The following is a 24,695-nucleotide window of genomic DNA, read 5'->3' as shown; positions in this document are numbered from 1 at the left end:
GCTTTCCCTTCCCCAGGATTTACCGCCACTGCACCAAAACAAATGGTAACAAATCTCTTTTGGGGTGAAGTTATCCACTTACAACTTTAAGCAAAATAGCCCCAATGTTAATCCTGGCCATGGTGCTTTGTCAATACCACAGGAAGATTTGCCACAGTTCAAAAGAATATGCAATATCCACACTGTCAATTGCAGAGGGGCAGCCGTGTACATCTGCAGGTGATCCCGCCATCCTACCTCCTCTGTATTACAGACATGAAATCGTGCCATGCTAACACCAGCCACAATACCAATACCGCAGTGAGTGTTTGAAAGAAGATACCCGTTGAGACAACCCTACCGAATGTACCCTCGACGTTATGATAACCTACAGGAGGAAAACCCAGAAGGAATATAAAAAGAACCTAAATGGGTGAACTGATGACATCATAAAGAAGCGTGCACATTGTCTCAAAATATGAGAAAATGTGAGTGCTAACTAACAAACAATGACGCAAGAGTTCAAAAGAACTATCGACGTAGACTAGAAAAAGACTATGAAGTAAATAATATGTTGCAGAAAACAGCAGTTCAACGCGTATACAGATGCTGAAATGCAAGGTAGATTAAGTCATCATAGAACCTAGCTATGAGTAGTGAATAGAATGCAGGTGAAGCCACCCTTGTACACTGGACAGTGGTATCATGAATTAAGTAAGCCAGAACCCATGAAGCGGTAATAGAAAAACTGTCACAGCAAAAAATAATAAAGCTCATGGAGCTGCATGGCGAAGCTGCCTGACCTGGAGTCAAGATTCAAGATGCAAGGTCAACTATCTATTCGAAAGAAGAACGAATGTGTGGAGAATGAACCTTCTCAAGTTAAGGTGAAAGAAAGAGCACAAAGGATGCCAAGCTTTAATTCAATTAGAACATTTAAAAGCTGCAAAGTGGACCAAATCATGGTCTCCTGTCACGTGAGCCAAGGATGGAAATAGAGCTTGAACTTGGACTTCCAGACACGATAGCGAGTGCCTTCACTCCTGTGCATTCTCAAATACAGGGATACTCTGCAAAACCAAGTACAAAAGACAATTTAATGTTAGAAGGCATGGGCAATGGGAGATGCTGGGCTTATTGGATGGTGAAGTAGTCTCATGCCCTATCTCCTTGCACCTGGGTCTGGGTTTACGTGCTGCTAAATGAAGCGAATGTTCCAGCCATGACACAAGCGTGCCAACCAATTATATTAGTCCATATAACAAAGGACTTCTAGTTTGTAGGGCCAATGAGAAACGTGAAATTATATGTTTTACGAGGTAGGCATAGGTTGTCTACCTGATATTAGACAGCCAGTAACATTCCTAGGTCCTATACAATTGTATATCTAGATATTCCCTTAACCAATCCCGACCCTGGATCAGTGTTCTCACTATTGCCATGTAGTAGAAGATCACTCTGATGCATTATCACTATAAGAATGCATTTTTTATGGAGATCCTTGATTGACTGAGCATACGTCCGTTGATGTTCGTTGTAACAGCCCTGTTTTTGATAATTGTTAATAAAACAGTACTTTGCCATCTTCCTGAGTTCGTTTCGTTATTTGGACTCAGAATTACTCTGGTTTAATCCCATCCATTCCATATGCACGCTCCTAAAGGCCATAAACTAACAATGATACACAGTCCTTGGTTAACAGTTAGAATTCTTTGAATTATAGTTTCAACTTTCAAAATAGTATATTTGTCAGGATGACTTCTTACTGCTGCTGCTTCTGCTTCAACAACTATATTTCTACTTGTTTTACCATAAGAACAGCCACCTTTGTCCCACAGTATGTCACCTTGACTTCAACAACTTCAATGTAGCATCTACTGTTAACCAGATATACCTCTTGAGTTTTAATATTTTGGACTACTGTCACAACTTCAATGACTTTTAGACTGCCTCTGGCTAAATAGGCTTTCCAGTACTTCAACCTTCTCAGGTAGGCAAGGCACTCTTCCTTCATTTTGCTTTCTTCAAAGGGGCAGCATCTTTGGCTCTCTTGTGTAACTGTCCAAATGACAACCTGGGTTTGCCTTCAAGAACCACTTATTTCTGGTCTCCACAGACTTGGGCATTACAGGTTGAGTCTGCTTCAAAATTGTTCTTCACAAGAAGCCAATTCCCCTTCCCCAACTTTAGCTGCACCTTTCTGCCAGCTTGCAGTCCAACAATTACCCAGAAGCCTTGATGCCACTCTCTTCGCCTCAGGTAATAATCGTATATTGTTGGATTGGGCCAATTAACTGTCACCAACTACACAGTTTTGCTGGATTGCATAACTCTGAGAAAAGGTCAGCTTCACAATTAGTATGGGCTACCTCTTGACTTAGGCAATGCACATTCTCTTTGTCAATCATTTAATGTAAGGTATGTCATTTTTATAAAAAAGTATAAGGTTACGTCTTTTGTTAAAAACTACAATCAGGCACACATAACCATTCTTTGATGTTGTCTTCAAGCTGTAAATGTGGGTATGTAATTGTATTCCCATAGAAGAAAAGGATAGAGTTCAGGCCACCTTGGGGAATCACAATCAGGAACACACGATCATTCTTTAATGTAATTTTCCCACGATAAAGACTATAACTCTAGTAGAGTCAAAGTTAAATGTTCAGAAATGGTATCAGCTTTGCATCTCCTTAATTAGGGACACGCAAACACTCTTTGACCAGGAATAGTCTTCGAATAATGGAGCAATGGGTATTAATAGTGCTTAGCTTCTTACGCATGTAAGAAGCATTTGTGTTAATACACGTGTGGGCAGTTCCACTGTTCACATGATTTTCAATAAAACAATCGACTTATACTCGCTTCAAGTCTTACGCAAGTGGCTAAGGAGCTGGTTACTGTTACCGGCAATGCTTGTGCAAGGTTTTAGAACACTGTGCTTCACTCACCAGCTTCTGAAACACTCTTCGGTTCGCACTGCTTTCCCGACTTCTACTACAAATTGTACAGCTTCTGGCTCTTCCACACCCTTCTCCTGAACAGGTGTCTCCAGTCCGGCCACTCATTTTGGGCGTCTTCTCTACTCCCGAGACCCTCGGCATGACAAGTGCTTCTTGCCTCAGTCTCTGTCATGCCAGCAGCTCGGCAACCACAGTATTAAGGCTCATATGGGGAAAATTGTTTCTCCTACATGTCTTCCACTGCGGAGCCTCTGAACCTCAGAGTTTGGGAGGACAGGACTCTGAGAACACGCAGGGGAAATCTGCTGTTTCCAATTTCCATCGTCCCACTTGTTCTCCCTCTTCTGCTTGGTATGCTAGCCTCGTGCCTTCCTTCTGCCTCTACCGCCTCAGCATGCACTGCAGCTAACATTCCAGCTCCTTCAACTCCTTCCTTCTACCTACATCTGAGGGGGCCTTTTATGACTCCCAGGTTCCTTTAGGTGTGGGCTGTTTGGCCCAATTGCCCGACTACTACAATGGCTGTTAGGCTTAATTACCCGACTGTTACATCTGCATGCCCCTGCAGCCCTCTTCCTCCTCTTGAATTCTGGGACCTGTAGTGCCCTTCAACAAAGTTCGTTTTTTCAACATTTGAATTACTTGCAGGGTAGATTTAATTCCCTTAAAGTTATTAAAATATGGGCTATGAGAATTACCTGTTATAGAGGATGATAGTTTATTGAATACAGCATTTCCATATGCCTTTACATTATACCCTTTTGATTGAGTAAGGTGTTTAGTTTGGAATACCCAAAACGTTCTTTCTTTTGGTAAAGTTTGCTCAGGTTTTACAACCTTAGGGTCCACAACCCTAGATCTAACATGAGGTTTAGGGACATTAAACTAACAATAAGCCATTACCTCTATAGGTATCTTCGGAAGATTCTTCCTACCAGAGGAAAAATACTTGGCCTCATCCAATGGAATCTCCTCACCAACCTCCCAGGTGATCCTCCCTCAGTACACCAACTCCAGGGTTGGGATCAGGAAGCGTCTACCTCAGGGGTGTTGCTAGGTCTGGAAAAGATCTGGGGCTATGCTAATATCGGGACTGAGCGTCTCCAGGGCTACAACCAAAAGACTGGGGCTATAGCCCCGCTCAGCCACTCCTTGGCAACGCCTCTGGTCTGCCTTACCCTGGCTACCTGGAAGGAGACTTTAGGCAGGGTTTCAGTGAGGTATACTTAGGATTCATCACAGTTACAATGGATAGATAAGAAGCAAATGGCATATTTTCGACCCACTTGCAGAATACAGCATGTTCTTCATCGGACTATGTCGGTCGAGTGGAGAAATCAAGAGATATTCTGCTTTTTTTAAATACCAACTGAAAGCAATAGGCACCTGGAATTAGTTTCACAGAAGTTTAGTTGCTGTCCATAGCTTGATTCACAGTGAATGGATTCAGTGGAAATAATTAACAGAATTTAAACCATGGAATAACATGTCTAAAAGTACAGTCACAATCAATCAGACTCAATGACCAAATAATTGCTCAGTTCTTGTGCATATTACAAAAAATACATACTTAATTCTTCAACTTTTCTGACAACAAGACGAATAATGTTAGGTGGATCAGGACCACTGTTATTTATTTGAAATAAATAGCACTAATACTGCTTTAGTTTTGGGATTATTGCTCACAAAATCTTGTTTCAGTTGGTAAACGTTTCACGTTGTGTTTATTTATGGTCATACTCAATCATGTATCATTCACATACGTCATCCGGTAGTTGTAATTTCACTTTAAAGTTAGTAATGTGACAATTATTTTCCAGACATAAACTAACAATGAATTTTGAGTTAAATCAAGTATTAGACCAGGCTTGTGACAAATATTTAGCAAAAGATTCTGGATTATCAAAAGTGTATCTTTACATCACAAAGGTGATGCTATTTCCCATGCTTTTGTACTACACCAAATCACCACCGAAGTAGTTTCAGAGTGCCAAGGCTTGTCTGAGGATTGTGTATTGTGACCCAACCCTGGGAATCCAGACCTTAGTCTGCTGGCGAAAAAGAATAATCAGAGGAAGATTGGAGGATGGGAAAGCCACATTTTTGTTTTCCAAAAGAAGGAAGTTGTGGGGTAAGGGTTGATCCAGCAGAAGAAGAATACATTTTGGTAGCACAGGTTCATGTTAGTCCAATAGTTCAACAGAGTTGGCCCATAGCTCTGGAGAGAAGGCGGAAGGTATGATGTAATGTCCTGTATTCACTGGGATGTGTTTCCAAGACAGATTTGGAATTGTCAGAATGTCCTTGGGCAACCCTTGAACTTTGTCTCGGGAGGATAGCTCAGGGGCAACGTGCTTGCCTTGGAAGCAAGACCACACAGAGCAATACAGTTTCCATCCCCGGGTCCGTGCCTAGAAACCTCTGGGTATTAAGCACGTTATAAATAACCAATCATATCATTGGTGTCTTAATTGTCTTGGCATATTCATGAGTTGTGCCACAGATCAAATTCCACAATGCTGATTCTGGACTGCCAAGCCTGAGCCAAGAGATGCCTTCTCCACGCATGGACTGAGTATATAGGCACTAGGTGGCGGTAACCAGATATTAGCGGAAAGGGATAGTCAAACTAAAAATGTATATTTTGAAAAGCATAACAAGCATAACGAGCTGCCAAATATTAACTGCAGCTCTGTTCCGCATGAGGCCCTTAGTGGCCTGGTCTGGAGTTGACCGTGCAGAAAGGCGAGTCTAATTGGATTGCCAAGGGGAGGTATTGAATAATTTACCGTTTGAAAGCCAGGCATGTTGAGAATGAGATGCAACTGTTAGATAACTCATATTTGTGTATGCCCTGCTGGAATATATTGCCACAGCATAAACCTTCTATACCAGAATGGGCACAAGTGTAGTGGTTCCATGGGGCCACTAACCGCTCCTGCACTTCGCCAAGGGGACTCACACCACACTCTGCAGAGGCTGGTGAAGATGTATATCTAGCTCTGCACCCTGGGCACCCTGGGCAGTTACAGGGTCGATAAAAAGCACTGTTGGTTAACACATGGTGGCCACCTTCAGCTTGAACCTCGCAGAAAATAATAGGCTATCTAACCCTAATAATATGAGCCCACCTATAGAAGAATAGACCCATATATGGGAGATATGTCCTATGTCATCACACATAGGGAACCAAGTCTGCAGCTTCTTTGGGAGATGTAGATATAGGTGTCCTGTTTAATTATATGCCCAAAAATGCTGTGTATCAATTCTTACAGGGCCACTACCAAGCAAGCAACATTTTCATAGATGTTGAACGACTCAAATAGGCAGGGCCGTGATTACATGCTGGCAGCGATTAGAGGTGCATTTTATACCATACTATTATATGTCAATGGATGCAAATATGAACAGAAGCTTAAAGTACAGAAGATGGTGCGTAAACAAAGATGACACCCAGAGGCACCATGAAATGCAAGAGCTGGCCGAGTCTGTTGATCCCCTGTACATCTGACAAGGACCAAGTGTCTCACTGCACTTCATGAAAACGACGAGAATCAGCGTCCACAAGTCTGTGCAACAGTGAACACAATAAGGTGTACAATTTGGTCCATTCTAGGGCTAGGTAAGCTGAAGCAATAAATAAATATACGATCCTTCCCCCCAAGGGAACATGGATGTTAGACAATCAAGGCTGTACCTCTAATAAAACCATAAGTAAGTACAAGGAGTACATCTTAAGAACATATGCAAACATGCAGAAATAAAGACAAAAACGTGGCAAAGGGATCAAACATATTTTGGGCCTATCTGTTCCAACCTTAGTCTGCAGTCTAGCTTGCGGGTCTGTGAGGGGACGAGGCGTTTTTTTTTTTTACATAGGCGTGACTGTACCAAGACTACCTGGGCCTATTGGTCCCCTCTCATCAGCCCTGCAGATGTTTTCCTACTTCTCTCTGGGCTCTAACAGTTCCCTGGAAATCCAGAAACATGTTAACTTGGCCACATGGGAGCAACCCTCCCAATGTTCCTCCTCTCCCATGGCTATCCATGTCTTATCCCCTGCTGTGGCCACCTGATGCATGGTGCTGCATTGCCTGTAAGCCAGTCTCGCACCACACGTGTTCATGGGTTGCTTTCAAAAATCATACAGCGCATGGATGCTCTGTGGATATGAGAAAAGGGACGATTTAGGAAACCAGTTCATGCGGAAAGAAATGTGGACCCAAGAAAAAGGCAGCTGCTCCAAATGAGGAAACCATAATATGTTGTCGTTGCTTAAGCAATCAGCCAATGCAGAAAAAATAGTGATCTCTAATCAAATACACCTAGTTTCAATATAGTCACAATAAATTGTTACAGTTGTAAACATATTCCATTCTAATCAAAATCAGTAGAGAAAGGCTGCAGATAAAGGGGAATGGGAAGTGCGAATACGTGAAGTCTTAAACGACCCTTTGCTGTACAAATGATTCCAGAGGAGGGGCAAGGAAGTCTCTTTGAACACGAAGTAAAGAGGAATGTATTACGATGGCCTGAGCTCTTCGTGACATTTCTGAGAGTGAGGTGGTGAAAGGACAAGCTTAATTAAGAGAGCAAGGTGTCATGGAAGTAAGGTGGGTGTCCTGAGAGCTGTTCCCCGAAGAGGCAAGGACATTATCCTGGCCCCAAATGGAAAAGTGGTGGCATTGGAATTGAGGTGTGGAATTCACAAACGAACATATCATGATCCATAAGAAGGATGTTTCCAGGAGAAGTAGGAGTTGAGGACCAAAGGGTCTCAAGGTTACCCTGACTGCTGAATTATGTGGGTGGGGTGTATTGCTAAAAAGAAAAAAAACTAGGAAGGTAATGGGAAGAGTTAGAATTTAGAGAGGGCTGGAGACACAAGAGCACAAGCTTCTATGGGTTGGAGACAAAAAAGCATCCCTGCACAAGCTTCTGTGAGCAGGGTAGAAAATGGCCACCCGGCACAAGCTTCTGTGGGCTCCTGTGTGCTGGAGACAAAAAGGCACCCCAGCACAAGCTGCTGTGAACTGAAGACAAAATGGCCACCCGACACAAGCTGCTGTGAGTTGAAGACAAAATGGCACCCAGTACAAGCTCCCGTGGGCTGTACACAAAATGGCACCCAGGGCAAGCTCCTGTGAGCTTAAAACAAAAGGGGACCGCCGGCCCAAGCTTCTGTGGGGGTCCTGTTAGCTGGAGACAAAAAGGCACCCAGCACAAGATCATGTGAACTGAAGAAAAAAGGGCACCCTGGCACAAGCTCCTGTGGGCTGGAGACAAAAGGGGACCCCGGCACAAGGTGCAGTAGAAGCATATCTTTTAAAGCCTTATAGAAAGGACTCATACAAACTAAACAAGCATTGGCAAGAGTTTGGATTTGAAAGTGTAGAGGAAACTGTGGGTTATAAGCTGATCACTGGACAAGCATGGTTTACCGCCCTACAGTTCTACAGAAAGGCGTATTTGCTTTGTCAGTAGGCAATTAATGTGATAGTATATTTGTAGCTGAAGATAATTCCAAATGCTATCACGTCACCATGTAACCGAGATTGCCAACCTACATGTTTGTGCCACAGTCATATGTGTTTTTTCTTAATTTTGCTGGACAGCACCCACAATGAATGCTCTCAAAAATCAGCCGGGTATCATGTGCACATCTGTGCTGTCCTGTTTGGATTATAAATTGCTTCATTCTTCCTGTTAATCATGTCACGCGTGAACACAGTATACATTGCCAAAAGATGAGTGGAGAGAGTTGGGTGTATGAACAGCGGTGTGAGACAATAAATGGTCACCCTAACTTTGACATTGGGCCTCATTACGACCCAGGCGGTAAGTTACCGCCTGGGCCGTGACTTTACCACCATGGCGTAAACTACGTTTACGCCATGGTGGTAGGCGGACTTTCCGCCCCATTCCGAGGTCGGCGGGGCGGTAAGTCCCCAATCCCCATTTACCCTTCCCCATTCCCATTTTTGCCCCATAGGGCATAATGGGAGTGGGGAAGGCGTTAATTACGCCACCGTAAATTACGGTGGCGTAATTAACTCCATGGTCCCTTAGCGCCATGGACTTTAACACCTGCTAAAAGCAGGTGTTACAACCTCCATGGCGCTAAGGGACCTCGTACTCAGGCGGTAAGGGTCGGCGCTGTTTACGCTGCCGTAAACCCCTTACCGCCTGGGTCGTAATGAGGCCCATTATGTTTTAGAAATGGTGCCATATATAATATAATTGGTCACTTATAACGCGCGAACCCCGGGATCGAATCTGTGTTCCCTGTCATCTTGCTGCTAATGCGAGCACGTTGCCCCTGAGCTATCCTCCCGATAGGAACACACACCATATTGTTCTGCTTTGGAAAAACTTGTTTAGTACAATACACTGACAAATATCACAGGCTGATTTAACAAAGATAATGCATGATGCATCTATACCTCACACCACTGAAGCAGCTTTGTAGAACTTCATGAACACGATTACACATTTTGCAAAAACACTAATCTGTGAGCAGATATGTGTTCCTTGTCTTTAAGTCAAGGTTGTATTCACTGTAATACGTTATTATATTACAGCTCCACGTTGTTGAACGTAAGGGAAAAACACACCGGAAATGTTTTCTGCAATAATGTGAGGCTGTGATTCATTTCCCCGGGAGGATAGCTCAGCGGCAACGTGCTCGCCTTGGAAACAAGACGACATGAAGCAGCACAGGTTCAATCCCCGGGTCCGCGCTTAGAAACCTCTGAGTATTAAGTGTGTTATAAATATGCAACTAAGAGACAGATTCCTGTAACAGCGCCTCGATGCCTCCGGGCTGTGTGAGCGCTTTAAAAATGCAAAATAAAAAATAAAATTCACTCTAATGTATCCATACATTACAGCAGAAAGTACAGTACAGTTCCCAGATAATATAATGCATTGATGCAGTCGCTATAATGTATCATGGCGGGTGGCCACTAAAATGCTGCTTTAATCAAGATTCAATGAGGCAACAAGATGCAATCTTACCCCTAGCAGCTAACTTGCAAAATACCATTTTGTAACCGAAAATGTTCCCCAATTATATAATGGAAAGATCAATTTGCTATTACCATAACATGCTGCAGCTCAAAGTTGTCACAACAATTGAAAACACACAAGTAATTGAAACATTATCACAAACCTGACACTATCAAGTAAATGATAACATTGTCAGTCAAGTCTTTCCTTTCCTAGACTGTGCCTGTGGAAATACTGCTTTGCAATAGATTCAAGGGCTGAATGAAAGGCAGACTTGGCGTCACAGCAAGTTGAATGTTAAGGATCGTGAGCCTTGTTGTATAGCGTTTAACAGCACTCGAAAGCAGCACACAAGTGAGAAAGTATATCAACGTGCCAAGTGTCTTGCAAACAAAAGGAGCTCCTAAAAGCAACATTTGACAACTGGCTCTCCAGCTCATACAGTTGCACTAGATTTAACAGAATTCCTGACACTGTAACCAAGCTTTCAACATTATGAACACACTCTGCATCATGGAACAGTCGATTAAGGGCCTCATTACGACCCAGGAGGTAAGTTACCGCCTGGGCCGTGACTTTACCACCATGGCGTAAACTACGTTTATGCCATGGTGGTGGGCGGATTTACCGCCCCATTCCGAGTTTGGCGGGGCGGTAAGTCCCCAATCCCCATTTACCCTTCCCCATTCCCATTTTTGCACCATAGGGCATAATGGGAGTGGGGAAGGCGTTAATTACGCCACCGTAAATTACGGTGGCGTAATTAACTCCATGGTCCCTTAGCGCCATGGATTTTAACACCTGCTAAAAGCAGGTGTTAAATCCGCCATGGCGCTAAGGGACCTCGTACTCAGGCGGTAAGGGTCGGTGCTGTTTACGGCGCCGTAAACCCCTTACCGCCTGAGTTGTAATGAGGCCCTAATACTGGAGACCCTGTACATACTGCAGACCTGGCAATAGGTAAAGCTATCTCTGGCCAAAACCCAAAAGCAGTTGCTAGAAGGATTTGGTGTTTTTAAAGAAATTACGTCTTTAACCAAAAATGCATAATGTATTACTTTGTAATTTATGAAAAACATACGCTTTTAAATATTTTTTTAGTAATACATTCAAAGAATATATTTTGAAAGATCAGTAATAGTTTAATGTGTTTGATAATATATTTGGAAATTACTCTAACCGTCCTGTAATTGTTATTGTTTCCTTTCTTTCCTCAAAGCATTTATTTGAACATGTGCTAGTTCAAATCCGTGTTAATAATCTTTCTGTGAAAATGTATTTAAATTGCCCCAGGATGCGTTCTACTGCTGAGGTTGGGTTTGAGCTGAATGCTTGATTGCTCATCAATAGTCCATATCATACATACGTGGATTTTCAAACGTTATTCCCTGCCAAGCTTTTAAGAAAACTCACCGAAAATGGGCCAACATCAGAGTGCTTCAGGCTTAACTCTAACCTGCAAGAAAAAGAAAGGAACTTGCATAGGTTTCACGCACAAACTACATAGTTGTTCTACACTTGGCATGCTGGGTCAGCGGACAGACAAGAGGAGAGTGCGACTGAAGGCCCGACCATTGCGCAACATGTTCAAAGTTTACAGTCTCTTTCAAAAACAGCGCACAGCCGGAAATCATTTTTCAAGCATGGCATTTTGCTAATGGCCATTCTATCTCAAGAAATAAATAACCATTGGCTATTCCCACAGGTAATGTAGAGTCTAGCCATAGGTAAGTCAATATAACAATAAGTGATTGGCATAGTAGAAGCCAATTCCCCTAAACCAAACCTGCTAGACCCCGGAAAAACAGCACAAGTAGTCTGACATGCTTCCAGCTTGCTTCACATCCCCACACTGCAACCTTAGCACCTTGCAACAAAACCACACTGTGGAAAATCTCCTATTTCAATGTACATTTGAGATTTATTTGTGTGGAGTATGTGATAAGGAAAGTAGATGCAGAATGTGAGGAGTTCATTATTTCAAAGTCTTTCTACACTGTCAATGCTTTCAGAATCATCCCACAGAACCAATACTTAAGGTTCATGGGTGGTGGAGTTTAGCACCGTAGGTGGAGTTCAATTACTGACCTGTGCAAAGACAGCAGCTTTCGCTTTATTGTTTCTGATGTGTAGTGGTACAGTATGTGGAGATTAGGTTTAGTAATCGGTTTAAGGCCAGTGTGGAGTTTGCAGCTATTAATCTGCGATTACATGGTGGGGTGGTGGGTGTTTTGAGTTACTCATCTATAACAGGTCGGTAGAGTTAAGAGCTATTACTCTGAACCTGTAAAGTAGGTGGATTTTAGATTTAGAAATGTTTTCTGGGACAGTGGTGTGGAGTTTAGAGTGACTAAGCTGTGACTGGAAACCAAAGAATAGTTTAGAGTTATGAATTTATATCAGAATAGTGGGTAGGGTTTACATTTACAAAGCCTTCAGAGGACAGTGGGCCTCATTACACGGATGGCGGAGAACCATGGCGCTATTAGCGCCATGGTTCATGCCGGTAAAATACCGCCACCGCCTTACCGGAAAGGGGAATTACCACCCCATTCCAAGGTTGGCGGGGCGGTAATTCCCCCTTCCACCATTGCCCTTCCCCATTCCCATTTTTGCCCCATAGGGCTCAATGGGAATGGGGAAGGCGCTAATTACGGTACCGCAAATTGTGGTACCGTAATTAGCTCCCTGGGTCCCTTTGCGGGTTGGTTTTTAACGCCTGCAAAAAGCAGGCGTTAAATCCCCCAACCCGCAAAGGGACCTCGTAGTAAGGCGGTAAGGATTTACCGGAACCGGTATTTTACCGGTACCGGTAAATCCTTACCGCCATCCGTGTAATGAGGCCCAGTGTGTCTGGTCTTTAATCACTACACTAATCTGTGCTTAGACCTTTAGGGTTACCACCTTTGCTGTTAGAGTGATGTGAATGATTATGTGTCTGTATTGTAGCTTATGTACCCCACCTTTGCCTATGAGACCATATTCCACTCGTCACAACACTTATTGCATGCTTGTTGCAGTCGGTGTCTGACTGCCTGCGATCGGCTCTCCTTTCTCACCACGGATCTCTGCCCATTGTCTGCTTCAGCTGCATCACGTGTTTAGAAACCGTAAAATTGAGCTCTGCAGCTCAGAATTAAGAGGATTTATTCAATTTCTCTGCAGCTGGTCCCCTTGTTGTCTGAGAATTGGAATGTCTCCATATCTCTTGTCCTTGGCTTTGGGCCGCGTGTCACGCATCTTTCTCTATGTACAGCCTGAATCGGCTCAGCTCGTCTCCTGCTCAATGATTTGAGGCCTGCTGTAATTTTCCTAAACCTTAAAATGTGGTTTCTACATTGTCCACGTTAGACTATATTCTCCATAGGTTGGTCACACTTGGCTCTGTCAGGTCCTATAGGTGCTCCTGCAGTTCCATAGAGTTATTTGTGCTTAAGCATCTGCAAGCTTTGCTCAGGATCTCTTGTGCCTTGCGGTTTCTGCGTTGCTGCATTTGGCTAATGGCAAAAATAATAAAAGCAATGACAGTATGTACATGTATCTGTCCTCTAACTATAGAACGGTATGCTCATTGATTCATGTATTCGAGTGTGAGTTTTTGCCACCCAGTGCGGATTGCACATTTTCTTCATGTCTAATGCTACTATGTCGTAGTGTCTCTAATGACGCCAATCGTGGCTGCTTGGTGCTTAGTGCAGGCTGTCCATATAGGTGTCTCTGACCATGGCCTGCACCTCTTCACTCACACATGGCTATATTTGCACCACACCTGGTCTGTATGGATGGCTGAAAGGGTATCTCTCTGTGCATTTGTCGATCATGGGTGCATTTGAAATTAATCCGAAATAGAATGGATGATTTAAGTGTTTTCTGGCCTTCCGTCTTGTCATGAACTTGATGGGAGGGGTGGGTGGTCCGAGTATCCCGACTCTCTCTTCACTGGGGAACGGCTGAGGTTTACAGTAACTTAGACTAGGGCAATGGCAATTGTCCAACAATGTATTGTGATAATGATAATAAATCCTTTGCCGACACCTACCAGCCTCTCAAATCAGCTTTGCTTTTTTCTAAACTTGATGATCATAGGGGATTGTCCTGTTCACTGCCAACACCTGAAGGCTTTAATATGGAAATTGATATCTGGTACAGGTTACCTTTCTGCTAAACGTCCAAGCTTAATGTAAAGCTACAACACTTGCATAAATGGGATCCTCAAAAGGCACTTTTCAACAAATTCAAAACAGTCCCTGTGAACGGTATTGTTTTGGGACACCATTTTCTGATGACCGCCATGGATGATAATCTTCCCATGACACACAGAAAATCAACTAAATTCCCATAAACACCAGATAATGTGCAAATATAAGTATTAAGAAAAACAAATGTGACGTGAATATATTAAACTGCTGTACAATATCTCAGCATAAACCTGCCACTGAAAGACAACACAATCAGCATAAAAATATGAACTTGCACGACCATATTCTTACCCGAAGGCTCTCTGGAAGCGAGCACTTTCAGTGCCCACCATCCATAAAGACCATTCAATTGTCTGGACTAAGAATATGACCACTAAAAATGGCGTTTCCTTGCAAATTCACTAAATGTTACAGGCCTCTACTAAACCACATGTGCACCATTCACAGTCATAGAATGTTTAGCTGCTGTCCTTGAAGAACCTGCCTCAATATTCACACCACTTTCATAAGATCCTGCATCTAGTTACATAATTCACCATCTTACCTGCTAAGTATGAGGCTACCGGTGATCCGATTTGCACTCACAGCAACCTTGGCTGATAGGGTGGTTGTCTGAAACAGACACAAAATAGTACAATGACCAACAAACCTTCCAATTTGGCAAATTAGGACATTGAAAAACTCATGCATGTATTATCTAAAGACAATTAACGAAGACAGCTTTCAAGAAACACAAATAGCATTATAACAAATTCTAAAAATACATACACCTAAGTGTGAGTCAGTAACAAAGCTTTAACAATTAAAATATAATTGGTTAACAGTCACAGTATGATTTGAATGTTAAGAGTCTTCATAATTAAGAAACATATGGCCAGAATTCCCTTAAATGTAATGATGTTTTAAAATTCCAATATATATATATATATATATATATATATATATATATATATATATATATATTTATTTTTATTTTTTTTAGGTTGTAAATGCAAGCACATCTTCAACACCAGCACTTCTGTTAAGTAAATTAATGTCTGGCTAAAGAAGGCAGAAACACGTTTGTATCAATCGCCAATATCCCAATGCACGTTTTGCCACCACCAGGAAATAATACAGTGGATCTGTCAGCCATGTCTGAAAGCACCTAAACACAGGTGACTTTTAAAAAAGGGCAAGCGTGTGTGCCATTCGTGAGTCCTATTAGGTATTTACCAAGGTGACTATTGATAGGTTTGTATATAGAGAACGGTTGTAGCAGCTAGAGTTCACCCGTTCAGTGGCCGTGCAATTGTTTATAATGCGCTTATATTTTATTTGTTTACATCCTTTATGTAAGATCAACCCCAACCCACGGCTTGCTGTTTTGTCACAGCTTCTTCCGGAGGTAAATATCGCTCTAGGGCTGGTATTTTCATCAGGCTCGGTATGAAAGGGAAAGCCACCATGTACGGCCGTGTCCCCAGAGCTCTTGGTTTTCAATGAGAATGGGACAAGGTGAAAAATGTGCTATGCTTGCGATTGATACTGCAGTTAAAGTGTTAAAAACAAATCAGCGAGGGAATAACAACCTGCACTGATCACCATCAAGTGGGAAGATGCACAGAATGCATGCTAAAGGTTCATGCGTAACTGCCAAAATATCGTGAGGTCCCATGTTTATCCTTGCCTGAAGGAACATGCTCCATCCTCCAGCCGGTGAAGCTAGCTTCCTGTTTACACTAAAGGAGATCGAGCTGCACTACCCTTGTTCTGACTGGTACGTGTGATGTTTTTGGATGCGTCATGCCTTAACATGACAGAGGGCCTCATTCCGAGTATGGCGGTAAGGGATAGCGGCCACCGCTAACGAGAGCGGTGGCGGTAATCCCTTACCGCCATACTCCGAGTTCCCTTAGCGCCATGGTGCTTTTAACACCTGCTTTTAGCAGGCGTTAAATACCATGGCGCTAAGGGACCTTGATGTTAATTACGCCACCGTAATTTACAGTGGCGTAATTGACGCCTTCCCCACTCCCATTATGCCCTATGGGGCAAGAATGGGAATGGGGAAGGGTAAATGGGGATTGGGGAATTACCGCCCCGCCAACCTTGGAATGGGGCGGTAATTCCGCCAACCACCAAGGCGCTGCCGGTCCGGGTACGGCGTCAACCAAGGCGTTAATAGCGCTATTGGTTAGCGCCGTACTCGGAATGAGGCCCAGAGAAATAACACGTAGGACATTTTCATCCAAGAAAAAACGGTTGTTGTAGTCATTCTCTCTTGCACTGAGAATGTTTGTGACTGTAGATAAATCTGTCTCGCTCTGTATAAAGCTAAAAAAAAAAAAAGGCCAACGTGTCCAACGTTTACCTCACACTGAAGGCTACATGAAACCAGTGTAATAAGATCAAAGTGGGGTAAGCTTGCTAGAAGAATGAAACATATTGCACCAACAGAGAAGCAGGATTCTTCGCCATCAGTAGCTTTGTGTTAGGCAAGCAGCATTGCAATCACAGTAGCACATTTCACACTTTGAGACATGTGTATAGGCCAATGATTCCAGAATGCATTCCATCAGAAAAACAAACACACACCTGACAGTTGAGAGATGAAAATACCCAGTTTCAACAACTGCAATCAAGCATGCTGAGCCCACAAAAAGTTGACCGGATTCATCTTTACACAATTAGCCTTCTTCCAGGAGGCAACTTCCGTCAGACAGTTTGTCAGGGGTTTGAGCGTCATCTCCAGCATACCTTCAATAGAGCCAAAGTCTTTCGTTGTGGGCCATGGTTAATGCCATGAAACCCACAGGAAAAGGCAGGATGAACGATACTGACGACATTAACAGACTGATACACATTTTTTTTATGGGACCGAAAAAACCACAGCGCTTGAAATTATGGAAATTACAACTCCCTTGTGTTAGCGGCGAAATGAATGTTCCCAATTGTTCACTATACCACCTTGCGTTTACAGTGAGATACCTGGTACCTTTGCTTGAGGACTGACCTGAAGAATGGACCCAGGTGGAAGCAAATATGATCACACCTCTCAAACCTAAAGCCTTAACGATGACAAAAGGTCTACAAAGGAATGAAAAATCGCCATTGACAGAATTCTTGATGGACAGTTGGATCAAAGTGTCAGATTTGAGACTATCCACTCAGAGCACTCGTCCATATGGTTTAATTCGGAAGTGAAACACAAAGAATAGATGATCTTGTGCCCAAAACGCGTGTCTGGGGTTGCTGGTGGAACTCTTGTTCAGAGGAGAATTGCCTGGCATTTTGGTGCTGGACTGCCCTTGTGGATGCGAAGACTGACATGCAAATGGACATTTCTCCTCTTTGAAGGGTGCAGTGAGCTAAAACGTTGTTGTGGACCCTCCTGAGTGGAAGAAATGTCATACAACAGGGTATTTGACCCATGTTCCTTCTCAGTAGAGGGCTTCCTCACTCTTTTTCAAATTTGTAAAACTTGGGGTTTCAGCCTAAGTAGCCAGTAATCCAGATGTGGACCCCTTGCTCACTATGCCTTAGAGAGGCTCAGCTTCACCTCATTGAGGGGACCCAACAAGGCTGAAACACATTTCTGGGGTTGGTGATGGTACTCTTGTTAAGAGGAGAATTGTCTAGCATTGCCTTGTGGGTGGCACAAAGACTGATATGCAAATGTATATTTCTCCTCTGTGAAGGGTGCAGTTAGCTAAAACATTGTTGCAGACCCTCCGGAGTGGAAGACATTCCATAGAACAGGGTATTTGAGGCATGTCCGTTCTCAGTAGAGGGGCTCCTACACTCCTTTTCAATTTTGTAAAACGTGCGGTTTCATCCCTTGGTTACTGGACCTTAGAAAGGCTCAGCTTCACCTCATTGAGGAGGCCCAACAAGGCCAAAACACGTCTCTCTGGTTGCTGATGGTACTCTTGCTCAGAGGAGAATTGCTAGCATTTGGCTGCTGGACTGCCCCAGTGCGTGGGACAAGGACTGATATTTAAATGGCTATTTCTCCTCTTTGATGGGTACAGTGAGATAAAATGTGGTTGTAGATCCTCCTGAGTGGAAGGAATTCCATACAACAGGGTATTTGGCTCATTTTCGTTCTCTATAGAGAGACTCCCACACTTTTTTGCAATGAAGGTAGCAAGTATCAATGAAATGTCAAGTTGCAACTTCAGGGCGTTGTGGCAGAATAAAGGAGTTAGTGAAGTGTCATGGCAGATGGAGGAGTAGTCTCCGTTGGAAAGCCACATCTTAAGCGGTTTCCTGAAGGATTTGTAAAGAAGATTTAGTTCTGAAAGCAAGCGGTAGGGAGTTCCAGAGGGGGAGATAGGAGGGCAGTTACAGGGAAGCTTGATTAACCAGCTCTTGCTCTTTTGAATCTGAGAACGACCAGCTTGTGACTGTTGCAGGAGCTTGTGGGTGTGATAGGTTTAGTTGGGCCAATCTTTGGGAGAGGTAGGAAGGTGCAGTTTTGAAGAGGCATTTATGGGTGATGGCCAGGTTCTTGAATTTAATATGGTCTCGAATTGGAAGCCTGTGGAAGTTGTTCCTGTGGACAGTGATGTAATCATATTTTGAGAGGTTGAGTGCAACCATGAGGGCATCGTTCTGGATAGCTTTGAATTTTTTCGGGTTTCATTCAGTGGTGCCGGTTAGAAGAACGTTGTAATAATCCAGTTTCATGCCGATGATGGCTTGTGCAATAGCAAGGCGGTTGTCAGATGTGAGGAAGGGTTTGCAGGCATTCAAGAGTTTTTAGGTGTGGGCAGCAGCCGAGGCTATGGCATTTACATATTGTGTCATGCTGAGGATAGCATCGAGCCATACACCTAGGGGTTTGTTGACTGGGGATACAGGCATAGTGTTCCCATCAATCAGCAATGAGTGGTAGGCTGGGTCGAGTTTGGAGAGTGTGGTGTGACTGCCAACAATCAGGATTTCCATTTTATCGTCATTCAAGCAGAGACTGTGAAATGCCATCCAAGCCTTGATGCTCTTGTAAATGGAATTGAGAATGGTGGTATCTCTATATAGGTGCCAGTGAGGGTTATAAGGATCTGGGGGGTTGTCGATGTTGTTAGTGTAGGAGATACCCATGGAGTAAAGGTGGTCAAAGAGGGGTTTGGTCTAAATGTTGTAAAGGGTAGGGGAGACACAAGATCCTTGAAGGACACTTCAGGAGACGGGAGTCAGGGCAGGCAGCGTTGCTGATGAAGACCCGAGAGGATCTGTTGGCTAGAAAGGAGGCAATCCTTTTGGTGGCGAGGGGGGAGAAATTAGTGGCTGTTTTGAGGTGATGGAAAAGTGTGTTGTGGTCAGCCAGGTAGAAAACACTTAAAACACTGATAGGCACCAACGATCCAATTAAACAAAACAATCTAGGTACACAGATACTAGAATTCCACAGAACGACTCACCTGGCTCTGAAATTGTATACCCTTTTGATGAGTAGTAGGAAGAAAAATGTTATTAACTGGTCAAGTAACCTGGACTCTGGAATGACTCAAAGTACATAGGCAAACAAATGTAAGAACATTCCCTTAACATTTCTGAACCTGGGGGAAAGGGTCAGACAAATCAAAATCCTTTAGGGTATACTGGGCTCCGGAGAGACTTATTAAATGGGGTATGGCAGACAAGGAGGCTTTCTGGAGGTGTATGCACAGAGTGGGTTCATTAGACCACATGCTTTGGGAGTTGTGGTGACAAGGAATGAAGAGACTGACCGAGTGGTGCCATAGTGGTTGCTATAGACTTTTATTAAATGATAAACCAAACCTATCTATCCCTAACTGTAAGGGGATTTCCCTATCTAAACTAAAGAAACTCAGGTGCTTGTCAGGAGGTCTGTGTGAGTCAAAATTAAAAAGGCACCATCCTTGTCATAAATGCTCCTATGCTATCCCTGTCACTACAACAAAACACCATAAAGTCCAGCTACGGTTCCTAATCCAGGAAAATGATTCCCTTCTCCTGCATATGAAGAGTCCAAATGTCTCTCAGATTGTTCAAAGCAAAAGTTCCACAAAAGTTCTGGGTTCTGTGTGGCTCAACGGAAAATAAACAAACAGTCACATAAAGTTCTTGTGGGGATAAGAGAATGGTTCCCTTCTCCTAGCTGGTTCCACATGACTTTCACAGTTCTTAATAAGGTTTGTAGTTCCCTTAGGGAGGTTTTCACAACCTCTAGGTTTTGTACAGTTCTTGATCCACCCCCCACTGGCAGGATGAAGCTGTTCTTGGAATCCCTCTTGACTCTCCAGCACCACATTTTTTGAGGAACTGGCCTGGGAAATGCATCATAAAATTATTTACGCTTTTTCTATTTCTCTATAGCCTACAGTCTCGTAAATTCCCGTCGCCCTCATGGACTTGCATGTGTTCCTGTTATCTTCTCCCGGGCAACCCTTCATTGGTTTCGCCAGGGGTCGCGGGTGCACACTTCTTAGTTCAACTTCTTCCTTTAATTGCCTTCTGCGTCTCGCCTCTCTCCACCTTGAATTATTGTGAACTGCCTTGGTTTAGCTGTCGGACCCTCAGTCCTGCTTTGACTGGTCACATCACCTCCATGGTCTCTTGCTCTATCCTGATAGTTACCTATGCAGCTCTGGTGTAAGGTACGGTAGGTGGTCGTGGCACCGTTGCCAGGTCCAACGGTCCACCCACTACAGGTCATGCCACCTACTCTCAGTCTCTGCAAGTTTATTGCACTGGTTCCCAAGACACTTCTCGGGCGTCCCGCTATCCCTCTTCTCAGCCGTGAAGATGAGCCTTGTTGCATTCTCCTGAAGCCCTGCATCAGCTTTCTATGCTTCGATGCAGCCTCCTCGATCACCTGGTTCTCCCTCTGGTTGTTTCACAGCTTACAGCGTGTCAGAACCACACGGAACATGGCCAGATGGTTCAGCAGATGAACACAATCCTTCTTTGCTGCTCAGTTTAAATAGTGGGGGCGGCCCCAGTGTAACATCCTTCCAATAGACAGCAGCTGTTCTAGCTTTCGTCCCACTCAGATGTAGCATTTTTGAATGCTTCTTCATCTCAGTACTTTTGTCGTCAGATGGTTTTGATATTTCACAATAACACAGTTTCGGATGTGATCGTATCTTGATCAGATTTGGGAACTATTCCACAGAAGAGGAGTCCCTCCCCATGAGATACCCCCGCATGTTACCACCCCTATTGGTTAGTGGTCTCACCTGCCTAGTCTAATGGGAAGATATTATCCCCTGCGGAGAAGTGACGCCATTTTAAGGACTGTCACAGAGTGCAATAAGGTTAGAAAGTTCTGGGATGAAACAACAAACAAATAAACCTGGACTTTGATTTTGAGACATTGATTCTAGGAGCGGATACACTTTTGGGAGTTTTGTCCTACCCATAGAAATGTTGGCGTTTAAAATCAGTGTAAGTAGCCAAAAAAGTAATCTCGAGAGATTGGAAATCAGAGAAACACCCAACGTTAGATGAGTGGTCTCGAGAACTTCGCAAAATGTCATTGATTGAAATGGTAATTTCAGTGAGTCAGTCAAACAACTTTATTCGGCCTGTTGGAGCCATCAAAGTGCAGCCTAACAATACTGTTCTAGTAAATGATTACATCAATCACATAGAGAAAGAAAACAAAGTGAAAAAGGCGGCGCCCTCCTTGAGTGCCACCATAGAGATCTTCCTCACTAGTTCAAAAACCACTAACCCCATGCCCCTTTTACCTCCCATAAATCCTTGGCCCAAAGGAGTACGGTTCGCCCCAGAAAGAGGTCTGTTCCTGTTGCAAACACCTAGGGGGGCTGAAAGGTCAAAGTTGGGGGAATAGGTGGCTATAATCCCACTTCTTCGGGTCCGCCTGTGGGAATTGCAAGTTTCCAAGATCTCCCTTGCCATATGAGCGTCCCTAAAGACCAGTTTGATAGAGTCAAAATTGGCAGGCAGTTCCTTAGTAAGTCTGGTGCACTCCAGCAATGAAGCCTTCGACACAGACACACTCCCCAATGGATTGGAACCAGTGAAGGCATTTATTCGAGAGGGTATCGCTTGGTTCTCTAACGTTGGGGGTTAATTTTGGGACCCTGTGGAGAAACACTGTGGAGATTCGGTGTCCTTCATTTCGTTATTATGCCTTTGGAGAAACCACCCTGGGTACGGGTGTGATGCATTACTTGCCCTTCCTGCTAGGTGCCTGCCACCCAGGGCCTTTGGGGTACAGTTCACTGAGGAGGGGTATTCCTCCCCCGGGATTGGGTTCTTGCTGGACTCACTCAGTAAATTAGGAGTTGGAAAAAGTTTCATTGCTGGTTGGTTCTTCATTATTGGGACGAGCAAGACTCCAGGTTCAGGGAAAGGGCATGGACACCAGGGATGTGGCTCTATGGCAGCAGCTGGACCCAAACCCCTGGGGGCCTGGGCTCAATCCCCGGTGGAGCTTCTCCACCCCACTCCATGCCACCCACCCCCTTTGTCTCAGTCCCACCCTTAATAATAACCAATAATAGTTTTTTGATGTCCAGCAATTCAGCAAGCACATGGTTACAGGAGAACCGGGAGTCAGTAGGTTAACTTGGGCACTAGTGCATTGAGGAATGGGCTGTACAGGGGGGGGGGGGGTGGGGGCGGGCATGGGATTCAAAGCAGATGCCAGGGCTAACTCAGGTGGTTGTGACAAAAGCCCCTCTTCAAGGCTACTGGGGGTTCAAGGTCTCGATGGCTGTCTCCCCAAGTAACCCCCCTGATTACAGATGGAGTCAGCAGGCAGTTGAGTGAGTGCATCCTCCACATTGGAGACCCCCAAGAGAGCTCCGCATTTCCCAGGAGCTTTGCAAGAGACCTCCCCCTCTTTCTATGTGCCGCTAAAAATGTACGATTCTTTGAGCCAAGGGTGCAAGTTCGCCAGAAGAACGGATTTGTTGACAAAGCGGGGAGGGAAAGGGGGAAGGGAGGTCCTCCCCTTCTGCAACACCAGCCATGACTGCAGCAGTACTCCAGGGCCAGCTGGCCATCCCATGCAATGAAAACCGATTTGGCAAGAACTCCGGACCAAAAAGATAGTACTACCTCACCTCCCAATGTCTGCTGTGTGGTCTGCTACACCCTCTTGTTTCAGGCTCCCCCCGGTTAGGCGCGAACACCCAGGCGGGAGCAAACACCTGCGCCCTTTCACCCATCGGCTTCTACCCTTGCAGGTTTCCGCCCGCAGTGTAAGTCCTGCTGGGGGCGGGGTTTAGCAGGCAGCAACAAAAGACTCCAGGACCTCCCAGGCAAACACCTGTGCCTTTTCACCCACACGCTTCCACCCTCACGGGTTTCAGCACGCAGTAGAAGTACTGCTGGGGGCGGGACTCAGCAGACAGAGACAAAAGACTCCAGGACCTCCCAGACAAACACCTGCACCCTTTCACCCGTGGGCTTCCACCCTCGAAGGTTTCAGCCGTACAAGTCCTGCTGGGGTCGGGGCTTAGCAGGCAGCGACAAAAGACTCCAGGACCTCTCAGGCACACACCCGCGGGGTTATTTACCATCAACAAAGGAAAAAAAAGCTTTTTGATGAGATCTGGGGAAGATTGATAGAGCTTCATTATGAATTTGCCGGTCCGGAAACAAGCGTGCCAGTAAGCTCACCGGCACCCTTGTGTCCGGATCGCAAACTCCAAGTCTGCCTTCCGTGGCCGCTGTCGGCAGACTGTTCATGGAAGCACTGGCGCTGTTGCTAATGGTGCCGGTGCTTCCGTGTCCCCACTATGGGAATGGGGACTTAAAATTTGCCGGCGCCTGACTTTCCGGGCTACAAGACTTGTAATGAGCCGGTGGCACCGGGAAGTCAGGCGCGGGTAAAATTTTACGGGTCCGCGGCAACTCACCGGTAGCACCAGCAGGGTTACCGCCATATGCGTAATGAGGCCCAGAGACTTGATTTTAACCAGCTCTGTGATGCGTGTGGGCGGGAGGGGGGAGAGAGCGAGGAGGTTTTGTGATTGTAATATTGTGTGTTTGCTTGAAATGCATAATAAAAATAAACAAATATAAAAGGGCTAAAGATCTCAGCATTTCATTACATACGGAACACCATGCTACCTCCTATTACACAGTGGCCTTTCATATACATTTCACAAAAAGCATGGAGAAGACCGAACCCTGAGGATCCCTACGAAGGGCTTAACGCCCCCAGTAACTAAATAAGCACCCATTCTCACCTGCTGTGTGCCGCCCTACAGAAACAAAGCGAATCATTCAGGCGCAGTTATCGCAATCCCCACCATACCTTGCAACTGTTGCAATAATTGTAGTCATTGGTGTTGAAGGCCTCGGAAAGGTCCAACATTTGAAGTACTGAAATATATCCCTGTTCATGGCCAAGCAGACTAGAGTGTACTCTATGTCATTGACTGATTCAAAGCTGCACTGGAAAACATGGAACAAGCCACTCTCCTCTAAGCATTTTTCCATTTCAGAAAAAACAATCTTTTAAAAACGTTCCACAATAGGGTAGGACTGGAGATAGTGTAATAGTGTGGACAATATCAACATTAAGGCCAAGTGAGGCCCCCAAACAAAGGCCAGTCTCCAA

At 44.5% G+C, this 24,695-nt stretch overlaps 1 protein-coding gene across 2 annotated transcripts in view; it reads right to left on the bottom strand.

Annotated features, from left to right (window-relative positions):
* LOC138581218 (bactericidal permeability-increasing protein-like) overlaps window positions 1-24,695 on the bottom strand; it is a 624,704-nt gene that overhangs the window by 231,226 nt on the left and 368,783 nt on the right. For both annotated transcript variants that reach the window (XM_069652399.1, XM_069652398.1), the window contains exons 11-12: window positions 14,691-14,758; window positions 11,361-11,403 (exon numbers count right to left, since the gene is read on the bottom strand). In XM_069652399.1, the coding sequence (XP_069508500.1) occupies window positions 11,361-11,403; window positions 14,691-14,758 (111 nt within the window). The remainder of the gene's footprint in view (window positions 1-11,360; window positions 11,404-14,690; window positions 14,759-24,695) is intronic.

This window comes from Ambystoma mexicanum, chromosome 3p (assembly GCF_040938575.1).
Source record: "Ambystoma mexicanum isolate Mex_15411 chromosome 3p, UKY_AmexF1_1, whole genome shotgun sequence".
In the NCBI taxonomy this organism is placed as follows: domain Eukaryota; kingdom Metazoa; phylum Chordata; class Amphibia; order Caudata; family Ambystomatidae; genus Ambystoma; species Ambystoma mexicanum.
Note: the sequence above shows the minus strand (reverse complement) of the source record. Positions and strands in the feature narration are given on the sequence as shown.